The sequence below is a fragment of the Vicia villosa genome, linkage group LG4, assembly GCF_029867415.1.
Source record: "Vicia villosa cultivar HV-30 ecotype Madison, WI linkage group LG4, Vvil1.0, whole genome shotgun sequence".
Taxonomy (NCBI): domain Eukaryota; kingdom Viridiplantae; phylum Streptophyta; class Magnoliopsida; order Fabales; family Fabaceae; genus Vicia; species Vicia villosa.
In genome coordinates, this window is record NC_081183.1 from 179,407,583 (window position 1) to 179,421,163 (window position 13,581).

The following is a 13,581-nucleotide window of genomic DNA, read 5'->3' on the forward strand; positions in this document are numbered from 1 at the left end:
GTTTGTCTGTCTACTGTCAAGCTGATTCCTCCACACAAGTACGGAACTAGAGCTGCTGTTAGACAAAGAATGGCAGATCAAGAGAAACATAACATGGAAGTCAGAATGGAAATTGATGAGTTGAAATCAGGCATGATTAAGCTTACCGAGATGATGCAAGTGTTGATGGCTAGGACTGATCCCCCTCAGAGGACTGTTATTTCTGAAGTCTCCACTGCTGTTGTTGACCCTTCATTTGCTCAGAAGCCACCTTCTACTTGGCCAGAATTTGGGTTACCTGAGAATTTCTCTCCAACATATGTCAATGCTTCTATGGTGGGTCAAACTTCGAGGCAGATATTCCAACCTTCGGTCTTTTCTGAACCTCCACCTGTTGTTCATACTACTGCTCAAGCTGTTCCAGTTCGCTATGACAATCCTCTCTATGATTACCGTTCTGTTGGTTCTGGAAGTGTTAGTCAAGGAGATTGTGGTGAAGTTGAAGAAGTCCGTGAGCAATATCAGGCATTAGAAAAGAGGCTAAGAGCCATGGAAGGAAGCAATTTCTTTAGTGTGAATGCTGATAATATGGGTCTTGTTTCAAATCTTGTCATGCCGTCCAAGTTCAAAGTTCCCGAGTTTGAGAAGTACAAGGGGCATACTTGTCCAAGGAGTCATTTGACCATGTACTACAGAAAGATGACTGCTTGCACCAACAACCAGAATTTGCTCGTTCATTGCTTTCAAGACAGTCTAAGTGGAGCTTCGTTGAAGTGGTACATGAGTTTGGAAAAGGGTTGTGTTCAAAACTTCCAAGATTTAGCTGATGCATTCATGAAACAATACAAGTATAATCTGGATATGGCACCTGACCATCGTCAACTTCAGAACATGGCTCAGAAGGAAAAGGAATCTTTCAAAGAATATGCTCAACGTTGGAGAGAATTGGCTTCCCAAGTTGAACCACCATTGGCTGAGAAAGAATTGACTGGAATGTTCATGGATACTCTCTCCCCTTTCTACTGGGAGAAAATGATTGGAAGTGTGTCCTCAAATTTCACAGACTTGGTTACTATTGGCCAGAGACTCGAAGAGGGAATCAAGAAAGGGAAAGTTGCTAATGTTGCTGAATCCTCTGATGGATCGAAGAAACCTTATGGAAACTTCCACAAGAAGAAAGAGAATGAGACCAATGCTGTGTCAGATGACAAGAGGGGATCTCGTCGTAGACCTCAAAACGGTGATCAACCTTATGTAGCTGCTGTTGCTCCTGTGCAAGTTCAAGCTGTTAAGCGGAATCAAATTCGTAATAGGATCGACTTTGATCCTATCCCCATGACTTATACGGAACTGTATCCTGCTTTAGTCCAGAAAGGGTTGATTACAACAAGAGCTATGCCGCCTCCTCGAAATCCTCTCCCTGATGGTTTCAGATCTGATCTTCATTGTCCTTTCCATCAAGGTGCAGCAGGCCATGATTTAGAAAGATGTTTCCCTCTGAAGGAAAGAGTTCAAGAGTTGGTGAGATCAAAGATGCTTTCTTTCAAGGATATGGGTCCTAATGTCATCACTAATCCTTTGCCAGATCAAAGTGGCTGAAGACAAGTCAAAGCCTAATTTTCCTAAAGCCAAGTGTTTCAGACGAGATAGCTCATCTTTGTTGCTGATTAGTCACTAGGCCTTGATTCTGTACTGTTTGTATTTCCTTTATTGTGTTGTTTACTTTTAGACTTTGTTTGTTTCTGAATGGTGATTTTAATGAAATGAGCATTGCATATTTTGAATTCATTAACATCCACTGTGTTCATGTTTATACCTTCATTTACAAAACTTTTTCTTCCATTTGCTTTCTCTATCAAATTTGTGTTTTATGCAAAGATTGGAGGGAGGATGATGACAACGAAATACCCAAGTTATTGAACTGTATGCTTTCAAATAAAAACTCTGCTGATGATGTACAGGCATTGTTTCAATTCCCAAACACTGGAGAAATAAGGAAGTTAATCCCTTGTCAACCCCTTTGAGCCTTCGAAGTAGGAGTTTCTTTCTGTACGAAAAACCCGCATTTTAACCTGGGGCAGGGTAGTTCTCGGTTAATTTGGCTGTGCATTCTATTTTAAGAGAATCATTCAGTACACCTTTCAACGAAGGTTTCAATCACAAGCTTTCCTCCGCACATCAAAGAAATGTTGGAGATGTCAATTAAAAGCCAATGATGGTTCATCTTAATCATTAAGCAAGGCAGTCACTATCTTTCAAAAAAAAAAAAATGTATCAAAAAAAATATGTATACAAAGAAAAGCCTGCTAAGTCAAAAATCCAAAAAAATGACTTAGGCAAAAATAAGGGCATCCCGCTGACTGTAAATGCAAAAATAAACAGTTCAGGCAAAAGTTAGGGATATCAAAAGAAAAAGATGAAAAAAGAGAAGTCAATAAATTCCTCAAGCAACAAAATGTTGTGACAATACAAAAGGAAGAAGTGACTGCAATCTCAAAAGTTCTCTTTGCTTGTGAACTATCATCTTTACCAAAGGTGCAATTCCAGAAGCCTCTTGGAACCTGAATGCATAAGCTGAATTAACTGAGCCTAGGACTGGAGATCATCATGAAGGGGGTGGGTACAATCAAATTTTGAGCCTTATATCCTTTGTTCTTAAACCGTGAACCTGGCCACGTTACAACCTTTAAAAGACCTAATTGAAGCAAGGTTTGTTTGAAAGCATACTACAACAAGGTTGCGTAAGCTGACTCCCATGAGATTTGTCAATCATTTGTTTGATATCATGCCTTTGCTTTATCTTTCACTTTGAATGTCTTAACCTTTTGTTTTGACCAGTGATTCCATTTGCTTTACATCAATAACATCTTTCCAAAAATGATTTTGATTTCAAAAATATTCTTTGAGCATTGCATTAAAATTACCATTCTTGAATGAACATTTTATCTGCAAGTAAGCACTCATCTTTCAGGAAGTTCAAACAGTCGAGAAATTTGATCAGTGATCCTATCAGGGGCACGTTATTTCAAGATTCTATTGTTCAGATGTTCATTCAAGATTTGTTGATCAGAATATCATTTCAATACTTGTACTGGGGCAAGCCATCCCAACATGCATTTCAAGAACTGAAGCCATGATCATTTCATCCCCTAATACAGTTCAACTGAAGCCATGATCAGTTAACTTGCAACAATTAGTGAATCAGGGGCAATCTTCTTCAGCAATCCCTAAGCAGTTTTATCAGCCCTTCTCAAAGGATCATCGTTTTAATACAGTTACCGGTGTAATAGAAGTGTGTTTAAGCATCTTCTTCCCAAGCAGAATTGGCAGAGTTCCCGTGTTGAGGAATCGAGTTCCTATCGTGCCTCACAAAAGAGTCTCCCTCAGTTGTAACAAACAATTGCATTGCATTGATCATTCATCATGCATAGAAAAATTCAACATCATGCATTGAAACAAATTTCATACTCATTTGCATTTTTCGAGGTCCTGTTGCTATCAACATCTTCACCTTGAGATCAAAACAGATACTTGTTTGTCTTATCTGTCTATTGTTGTTCCTTGATGTATCCTTTCTTCATTCAGTGCCATTCCTGGATGTTATGATTTCTCTCTCTTCTTTCAGTGTTATTCCTGAAAGATTTACACCATGTTTTATCTTGGTTTCCCTTCAATCATGTTTTATCTTGATTGTCTCTAATCATGCTTTATCCTGATCACTTTCGACCGTGTTTTATCTTGGTTCCCTTCAATCATGTTTTATCTTGATTGTCTCTAATCATGCTTTATCCTGATCGCTTTCGACCATGTTTTATCTTGGTTATCTAATCATGTTTTACCTTGATTGTCATTTGGTATTTTTCAATCATGTTTTACCTTGATTGTCATTTGATATTATCTAATCATGTTTTACCTTGATTATCCCTTAATGACATCCAATCATGTTTTACCTTGATGGACCTGTGATGGTTATCTAATCATGTTTTACCTTGATTGTCCGTTGATGATTATCCAATCATGTTTTACCTTGATTATCCTTTGACGATATCCAATCATGTTTTACCTTGGTTGTCATTTGATGTTGTCCAATCATGTTTTACCTTGATATTCATTTGATATAGCCACATTCATGTAAGCCTCAGATATTCTCTTCTCGAGGTTCAATCATGTTTTATCTTGAAAGCTTCTGTTGACTGTCTCTTTCTCCTGTGAAATCCAAGTTTTATTCCTGGATGACATATACTTTTTCCCAATGGAGTCCTTTCTTATCTCCCCAGTGGTGTTATACTCCTCTCTATTCCATAATCATACTTGATGCATCCATTAGCATCGCATCATACCTTAGGTTCAAAAATTGTGTGTTTTATATTTAAGTCTCTTCAATTACGTCGAGCTGAGGATTTTAACCCTCACATCTCCGGATAGAAGAAACTTAAATAGGGGCATCTGTCATACCCCAATTTTTGACCCTAAGATCATGCCTCATTTGCATATCAATCATCAATCAAGAGTTTCATTTTAAAGCTCTGCTCTCGGTGTTATGCTCACTTCATCTGTAAGAGGGATCATCAAACACCAATGTTTTTCTACTTGTATATGTTTTACTAACCAAAATACCAAAAATATTGCCTTGTGCTTTTGTATGTTTGTGTTTTGTAGGTACCAAGTCAAAGTATCCTTCAAAAAGGGCATTTTTCAACATTTTCACTGTGCAAATCGATTTGCATAAGGTGTAAATCGATTTACACAACTGATTTTGCACCAGATTTTGCTTCTGCCATCAGTGCAAATCGATTTGCATAATGTGTAAATCGATTTGCATAACTGTTTTTTCCCCAGATTTTGCCTTTTTCAGCTATGTAAATAGATTTGCATAAGATGCAAATCGATTGCACCAGTGCGAATTTGGAAAAATGAAGGCAAATTTCAGCTTTTGAAAGTGTTGACATCATTTGCAAGCATGGGAAGCATGACTTAGTTCTTACATTTGATTTCCTACATCATTTTATCATGAGCCCTCATGTGGTTGCATCAAGACCATTGGATTTCATTTTTGGCTCCAAATCCTTTTCCCAAGCCTAAGTGCTATAAATTGAGGCATTCCCCTCTTCATTTTTCAAGCTTGGATAGCCAAGAAACTTATTGCAAATTCTCTCCTCACCTCTTCCAAACCCATCACTCAAAGCTCTTTCTCTTCCATGCAAATTAGTGAGTCACATCTTGAACCTCACTAATTTAGAGCTAAACCTCAACATAAACACTAGTTTCTTCATCAATTGTGAGAGATCAAGGCTTGTGGTTGTGTGTTCTTGAAGAAGATTCAAAGTTTGTGAAAGATTTGGTAAAATTCTAGATCCAATCCATAATTCAAGATGTGATCCTTTGTTGTTTATGCTTGATGCACCTTTGGTGCTACATTGATGAGATTTGCTTGCTTAATTGATACATTTTCGTGCACAAATTGATCCAAGATCACAAGGTGTTTGGTTTTATGTTTAAACAAAGTTTCTTCTCTTTATTTGCTGTTTTTTTTGAAAACTATGTTGTGCAAATCGATTTACATCTTGTGCAAATCGATTTACATAACTGAAAACTGCGCAGATTTTGAAAACAGAGTTATGCAAATCGATTTACACTCTGTGCAAATCGATTTACACTGGGCAGAATGCTGATTTTTGTGTTTTTTTGACTTGTTCTTGGTTCTAACTCATCTTCTACTCCATTCTTTTGATATTTTCTTTGAATCACAAGTTAGAGGCCTAATTTCTCTCTAATTTCAATGGACTTAGGGCGTCGATAGGATGAGAATCCAAATCCGCAAAATTAAGTGATTGAAATTATAGATGAAAGGAGCTTTAATGTGGTTCCATCTTTTACTTCTTTTTATTTTGGTCGATGAAAGTCTTAATGCCTTGAGAATTCTTATGGATTCTTGGTGAAGACTAGATCACTCACCATTTTTTCTTTTCGTGCGGTATTGCTTTCGGAAAACGATCTACATATCGTTCTTCTCGCATGCATTAGCACATAAAGTTTTGACCGGCCTCGTTGTAGGGTGATTTCTATATAAATCACTTGGCGATCTGCTTAACATAGCGCAATATTTCGTGTCCCGAATAAAAAAGATCAAATATGGAAGAGAATTGTATGCGGTTGATTTAAGACTTGTGGAGGTTCTTATCGTGTAGTCGCTATGATTTTATCAAGCTTCTGATAAACCCCATTGAATTTAAATCCGAGTACATCATTCACTCACCATCGATCTCCTACTAACTTTGATAACATACTTGACAAGTTTCAAGATGGTTATCTTTAACATTTAACAACTAACTTTAATTTCCGCACCTTTACTATACCGCTCTCTATATTACCGCTCTTTATATTACCGCTATTTATATTACCGCTCTTTATATTTCTCGCTTTATCGCTTTACTTTATCATTTCATCATATTTACTTTCTGTCATTTTCTCTTTGTCCACTTGGACCATACTTTATTTTTTCGCTAAAACACTAATAAATAATCAAAAATCTAAAAAATACATAAGGCTCTCTTTGGACTATCAGTTACTATCCCTAGCAATTTGGAGATTCGGACTTATGGACCTAGTACCTTTGGACTCATTCTATTACTATCATGTGATTGTTCTGTCTGTCTGGCATTGTTCTGTTGTATGTTTATGTGTGCAGGTATTTCCTTGAAAGCCCTTGATGGTTAATTCCAAGGCATTGAGATAAGGATTTTACCCAAAAACAGCCGTTACTCTGCCCAATTTTTGTCAGAATCTTAATGTGCTTAGTGAAAAATGGTGCTAAGACAATAAGTTCATCTGGATCCCCAAGTGTTAATATGTTGGTATTGATAAATCCAAAGGATGGGAAAACTACATTGACTCTTAATGTCAAGTGTTGGCTTCTTATTTGGTTAGACCGTTCCTTTCCTTAGCTTTTATTTTATGCATTAGGTTAGCCTCTTCATCTCCTCCCATTCTTAAATTTTCAAAATCTTCTCCCTTTTTCCAAAATATTCTTATGTTTGCAAACCTTTTCAAAACCTTTTTTTCATAAAAAATATCTTTCGCCCTTAGTGGCTTTTCTTCAAAAGTTTAGACACCGTTAATTGTCGAAACGAGTGGTTATACCCCACGATTTTGAAATTGATTGATAATAACGAGATCTTTTCCGCGTGAGAGAGCTAGTGGCATACTCGTTGATTTTATCCGAGTTGGAGCCCTTCTTTCATGTGCGATGCAAAGAACTTGTTTGTTCTCATGCTCAAGATCAATGGCTGAGTATTTCTCTCTAACGACAACAAAGTGTTTATTCGTTTTAAAAACGTTTTTCCCAAAAGCGGAACTACATTAGCTCTGACTTCTCCATTGCACCGAGGAGGTATGTAGGCCCAAAGCTTAACGCTTTGCCGAGCTTATTTTAAAAATAAAACAAACCCTTTTTAACACACACACAGATTTTCAAAAAGGTTCCCGTGGAGTACCACGGATATGAGGGGTGCTTTAAACCTTCCCCTCATATAATCAACACCCGAACCTGAGTTCTCTTTCTTGTTTTAAAAACAAAACTTTGGGTTTTTCGTTCTTTTCCCTTTTCCTTTGAAAAAATAAAGCGCGGTGGCGATTTCAAACGGAATATTGATTCGAGTCAATCTCATGGCTTCGATGTCAGATTTTCCCCGCTACAATAACATTGAAGAATAATCTAGTTATAGTTTGCCTAACATTTTTTTGGCAAGATGCCATTAATAACCACATGAAGAAGTTGTTGCATCAAGATATTAATAATCATGATATTTTAAGTTAATTAATTTGAGATAGTTTTTTTATACAAGCCTCTATAAATTTGATGAGTACCCCTACGAACTTTAATACCTTGCAAACACTCCCATTTTTTCCTTTTTTAGACAAAGTGTGATATGATGGAGAAAAATATGTACTATTACCTATTTCTTTCGGGGCTAACTGTTGTCGTATACTCATCTCCACCATATCTAAATGAGTATCCTTACCATCGTTTGTCTTGTCTTGATCAATGTTGAAAAGTGTTTTAATTACACTATCACACACATTTTCCACACATCACATTAATAGATTATCTTACAGAAAGGCTAAACCAATATGGTAGATCAAAGAACATTGATCTCTTTTTCCATATATTTTTCCCATCAACCTTTTTTGTTCTTTCTAGAGACAACATTAATGTGTTATTGTTGATAAATTTTCTCCTTAATTAAGGGCTTTGGGGCAATATCAAACTCTTGTTGTCCATTAAAGGCGATGTCATCGTGCAATGATGAAGGCGACTGATGTCAGTTGTACGGTTTTGAGAGAATGGGTATCACGATGTGACGGCGGCATGAGTTGTATGGCTTTAAGAGAATGACTATGGTAATCGTGAGAAGGGTATGGCAGTCCAAAAATGGTCTTTTTGGTCGTGTTACAGAATAAAGGTTTTCAAGGAAAAAAAGTATAGGCGTCAAAGGAGTTTTCATATCAGGTAGGAGAAAAAGAAAGTCGTAAATTATTTTCACATCATTTACATATTTAACTGATGTGATATCTCGTTAAAAAAATAAATATTTTCATTTCATGTAATATGTGTCATGCTAAATGTTAGAGTCATCAAAATGAAAGATCAATTTTTTTTGGAAGTCTATTTTATTACAATAATTTAGTATTGAAAGAAGAGGAGACCATGGAAGAAAATGTATAGGAAATCCACTAAAACGATTTCATAAAATTGGTACCTAGAAGAAGTACATAAAAGAAAATGACATAAATACATATGAATGTCATCAACAAAAACTAGGTCAGCAATCCACTACCTAAATTAATCCACAAGTGCAAGAGTAATATCTCTTGTGATTTTTTTTCTTGCAAGTGCCATAAACTTTTCAAAAAACCTATAACTTTTCAAGTCAAATAATAATTATAATATCATCTTATCACTTCACCATGCATAGTGAATATCATTGGATTAACAAAACTTTAATTTATTAAAGATGTTGACCAAGGACAATTCAATACCAACAACATGAAGAAAAAAACACACACATATAGTGCAACAATTGTAGCTAGTCACAATATTAAAATTTAAAAGGGTCTCTTCATTTTTTCTTAATATATATATAAGCTTATAATAATATTACATATATATATTTAGTCAAACATATTATTACAAATATTCAAACAAAATCCTCCTTTGGATCCACCACATTCATGTTTCCTTTCCCAGTTGAATAGACAAAATCAAGATTGTAAAGCACAGGAGCCATAGTGAGAGAGCAAAGGAAAACCAAAACAGGACCAAAGATCCAAAGCAACATAGGAAGACCAGCATAGAAAAGCCTATTACCAACAGCATTCAAGATGAAACCTTTCTCCAAAATCTCAAAAATATATTCTGGTGTGACAAGTGACATAGGATCTTGTGGTGTGTTGATTAGAATGTTGACTTGATTTATGAACCTTATTGCAAGAGAGTGACAGAAGAATGAGAAGAGGAAAATTGTGAGGAGTGTGACATATTTTAGTGCTACCATGAATTCTCCATGTGCTCCATAAATTGCATCATTGAGTGGTTTCTTCACACTGTATGTGCTGCTTATAACTGCTGCTAGACCTGAACATAGTAGAATTGAGGTTGTGGCCATTAAGGTTGCTCCCATTATTGTGTTCCTTAGTGATTGAACAGCTAGGATGTTTTTCTTTTCATTGTCCTGTCAAAATCAACACATATCTTAATTACATATATTTATCAATTTTTTATAAATATTTTAAAATAAAATAATATACGTATCATATTTTAATTTATACACAAGAATTTAAATTTGAGTTCGAGTTATTTGCTAGGAGGAGATTCTACGATTATATTGTTTGATCAGAATCAACCTATTTAAAAATTGTAGATTTTAAATTTTGTTTTATAATTTAATGATTTAAATACTAAATTTTAATCTTTACAATTTGATTTCGATTAAACACTTATTGATTTCTCGATTGCGTGAATGAAAAAGAAACCTAAATACAATGAAGTCAAATTAGTTTTTTTAAAATTTAACTTATTTAAATATAATTTTAATTAAAATAATTTGATCTCGATCTAACAACTACCGATCTCTTGACTATGTGAATGTAGGAAATCTTTGAGTATATTGAAATCATATATCTTAAAGTTTAGGTTAGGAAAATACATGTGTAAAACCATTTCATAAATATTATTTTTAATTTAAGATATTATTATAAAATAACTAGTTAATTTATATTTATCTACAATTATAAAAAGAGGGATTGAAAACTATGGCCAGGTATAGTGGATTAAGAAGATGTGTTGATATTCCATTGGTATAGATCACTATATTTAAATTTAAGAACTTTATGTAAACAGTTTGCAGCACAAAATCTAAGAATTTATTCTTTAAATTATTATTATTACATAAGTTAGTGGATTTTCACACACACATTATCTTGGTCTAGCAACAACCCACTAGAATTATCAAATATTCACCTAACTATGTCATTTAGAAAGAACATTCGATTTTGCTTTCTTTTGTGTTTGGTTGTTAGAATAACATTTTATTCTTGTCCGAACAAGAATAAATTAACAAAACCTAAATGCTAAGAAATATAAATGGAATATTCACAATATATTTTGGGTATAAATACTTTTTAATTATTCTTATTCTTCAAGAAAATTGCTCAATGTTAAATTTAATCACTATTAATATTAAAAATTAATTTTTTAAATAACAAATAAAAATATATTAAAAAAATGAAATCAATAAAATACAATAGAAAATAACTCGATACACAAGTGTCAAAAATTACACCTAAATACAAATAATCGACAAAAGAAACAACAAATAAATACAAATCAAACTGAAAAAAAAAACATCGTTAACACAATCAAAAGGAACAAATAATTTACTAGTAAAAAATGATGTGAACTATTTCTCTTATAGATTTGAACCTTTCGTCTTCTTCTATATTAAAATAAATCCATCATATGTATATATAACATTAAAAAAATAGATTTTTTAAGTAATTATTGTTATATACAATATATACATAATACTAAAAAAATAGATTTTTTAAGTAATTATATTGTTATATACAATATTGATCAAAATTTTAAAATACTATAAAAGATTATGATGATCATAATGAAGAAAAAATATATGAAAATAAAAGTATACCTTCAGCATAGCATTAACCCAATTTCTTCTACCACTAGCATTGATGCCAACAATGGTAGTATGTGGTTGAGTTCTAACCTTATGCCAAAGCCATAAATGATAACCAATGCTAATTAGAAAACCCAAAGGAACCAAGATCACATCCAAATAGCATTTTCTCCATTCCATCTTTGCTTTTCTCCTAAGTAGGTATATAGTTTGTTATATAAGTTTCTTTGTTCCTCTTCTTCTTCTTCTTCTCTCTTTATATAAGTGTTGTCTTAGAGTTAATGTCACACTTCTTATTATATATATGGCAAATACCAACGGCAATATATAATGTGTGCACATCATGAAAAATGTATGTGGACTTGTTTTTGATGGTTGTCCTAATAATAAAAAAGCTATAAGGATTAAAAAAATAACCCTAGCTTTTTCACTAAATTACAAAACTTTACAATGATTTTCTATGTGAGAGTGGAAACATTTTCCACACCCTTTTGTCACATGCTTTTTCCTCCAATATAGTTCAACTTTAAGTCTTCTTTATTGTTGCCAAATATTATTTCAACATTTTAAGAAAAATAAGTAGTTGGAAATGATTCATGCATATAATATAACTAGTCCATTATATATTAGTTTATATGTTTATCCTTTTGTTAATTAATTCTCCAATCGACATACAAAATTTACTAATAAAAAATATTTCTAATATATTGGTCAAGGTAGGCTCCTCTATTTAAGCACATCATATTCTAATAGAAAAAAAATATTGAGTTGAAGAATAAATTATAATATATATTCATTCATCATATATATACTAGTTAAAAATGTATGGTCAATCATCATGATTATCTCAAAATCATACGTGCTTCCAAAATAAATTCTATTAATAGCATTGTGTAATTTTTGTGAGCCCACAAATTTCTAGATATATATCATGATAACTTCTAATATAATTATAGGAATTATTTATTAATTAAAACAGGTATAATTTCTTGGAAATGATAAGTCTCAAATAGTTGTAACCAGCTATTTATAATTATTTTGGCAAATCATAATTGAGGGAGGTTTATACTTTATAATATTTTAAACACAACACGAAAGCCTCATGAAAGTTCACAAATAAAAAGTGTGATGCTAAAGTTTATTTCCTAAAAAAAACTTAGAAAATTAAGATGTTTATATTGAAATCAATTTCTACATGCAAATTATAATTGGAAGATGGTGACAAGGATGTGGAAAACTGAAAAGTTTAATTAGGAAAATAGAGGAAGAGTGAGATTCTGACAAGGCACATTTACGTCACATAGATAAGAAGATTTGATAGTGACACCAACAACAAATTAAACACAATGGCTTTTTCTTGTAATCACTTTTTTAATAACAAGCCTCCGTTTTGCTGTTACAAGCAACTTAACAAGAGTTACGTTTCTTTAACATCTTTGTTAGAGACAAATCCATACAACTAGTACTCTTCAATATTCTTTTGTTTACGTCTCAATAAATTTAACTAAAAGAGTTGGGAATGGATGCATTCAATCTGTAACTAATTCACGTTAGCTACATAACCGGATAAAATGGAGAACTTATGGGATAAGATAATTAAATTATTATGTTTTAGGTATTTTGATTTCTATATAAATTTACCATTATTATGTTTTAGGTGTTTTGATTTCTGTATTAGATTTACCTTTTCAAGTTTGAAAACATTTTTGTTGCATAATGTTTTACAAATTCACGTGATTGAGATATAAAGCTTTTAGATTGGCAATGTAAAAACATGGACAAGTTAATTTTGATGACTTAATTTACTTCTTATGGGTCTAAGTTATCCAATTATCACATTGTTTGAATGCAATTTCTAATCAATTTTATTATTTCAATAAGCAATATATACTTAAATCTATCCATTTATATTTCGGGTCGGGCAAACGGTCCAACAAGATCGACTTAACATCAAAGATCGGAGGATTTAATGTGTCACCCCCAGTTAAACATGACACCCTCCCAAACACAATGAAAAGACCAAAATGTCCAAAATGTAAAATTCACAAAATATTTTCAAATTTACGTGACATCTTCGCATATTTTAAATTTACAAGCGATACCGAGAATTTCACAAAAACAATAAGAATTTACGGTATATTTGTGAAATTTATGGTATATTCAAACCGGAAATTTCAATTTCCGGTTAATCGCCACCGGGAATTTCAAAATCTCCGGTAATTTTAGAAAAACATATATCAGAATTTTTTAAATTTACAATAGTTTTAAAAGTTTTGAAAAATACCAGAAATTTAAAAATTTCCTGTAATTTGCAATAAAACATATTCCGGGAATTATGAAATTTATGGTAGTTATAGTTTTTTTGAGAAATACCTAAAATTTCAAAATTTCCGGTAATTTGCAGTTT

At 33.0% G+C, this 13,581-nt stretch overlaps 1 protein-coding gene across 1 annotated transcript; it reads right to left on the reverse strand.

The window, feature by feature from the left end:
• Positions 1–9,077: 9,077 nt before the first annotated feature.
• On the reverse strand, positions 9,078–11,790 carry LOC131596192 (uncharacterized). Its single transcript, XM_058868777.1, has 2 exons — positions 11,187–11,790; positions 9,078–9,710 (listed from the first exon to the last, which is right to left on the reverse strand). Exons 1-2 carry the CDS (start codon positions 11,352–11,354, stop codon positions 9,177–9,179), a joined length of 702 nt encoding a protein of 233 aa, XP_058724760.1. The 5' UTR covers positions 11,355–11,790; the 3' UTR covers positions 9,078–9,176.
• Positions 11,791–13,581: the final 1,791 nt, after the last annotated feature.

Excerpts from the sequence above, each read along its gene's own strand:
- LOC131596192 (XM_058868777.1), bottom strand. The coding sequence starts at position 11,354 with ATGGAATGGAGAAAATGCTATTTGGATGTGATCTTGGTTCCTTTGGGT. Across the intron at positions 9,711-11,186 it reads GGGTTAATGCTATGCTGAAG|GACAATGAAAAGAAAAACAT; the intron begins GTATACTTTTAT and ends TGATTTTGACAG.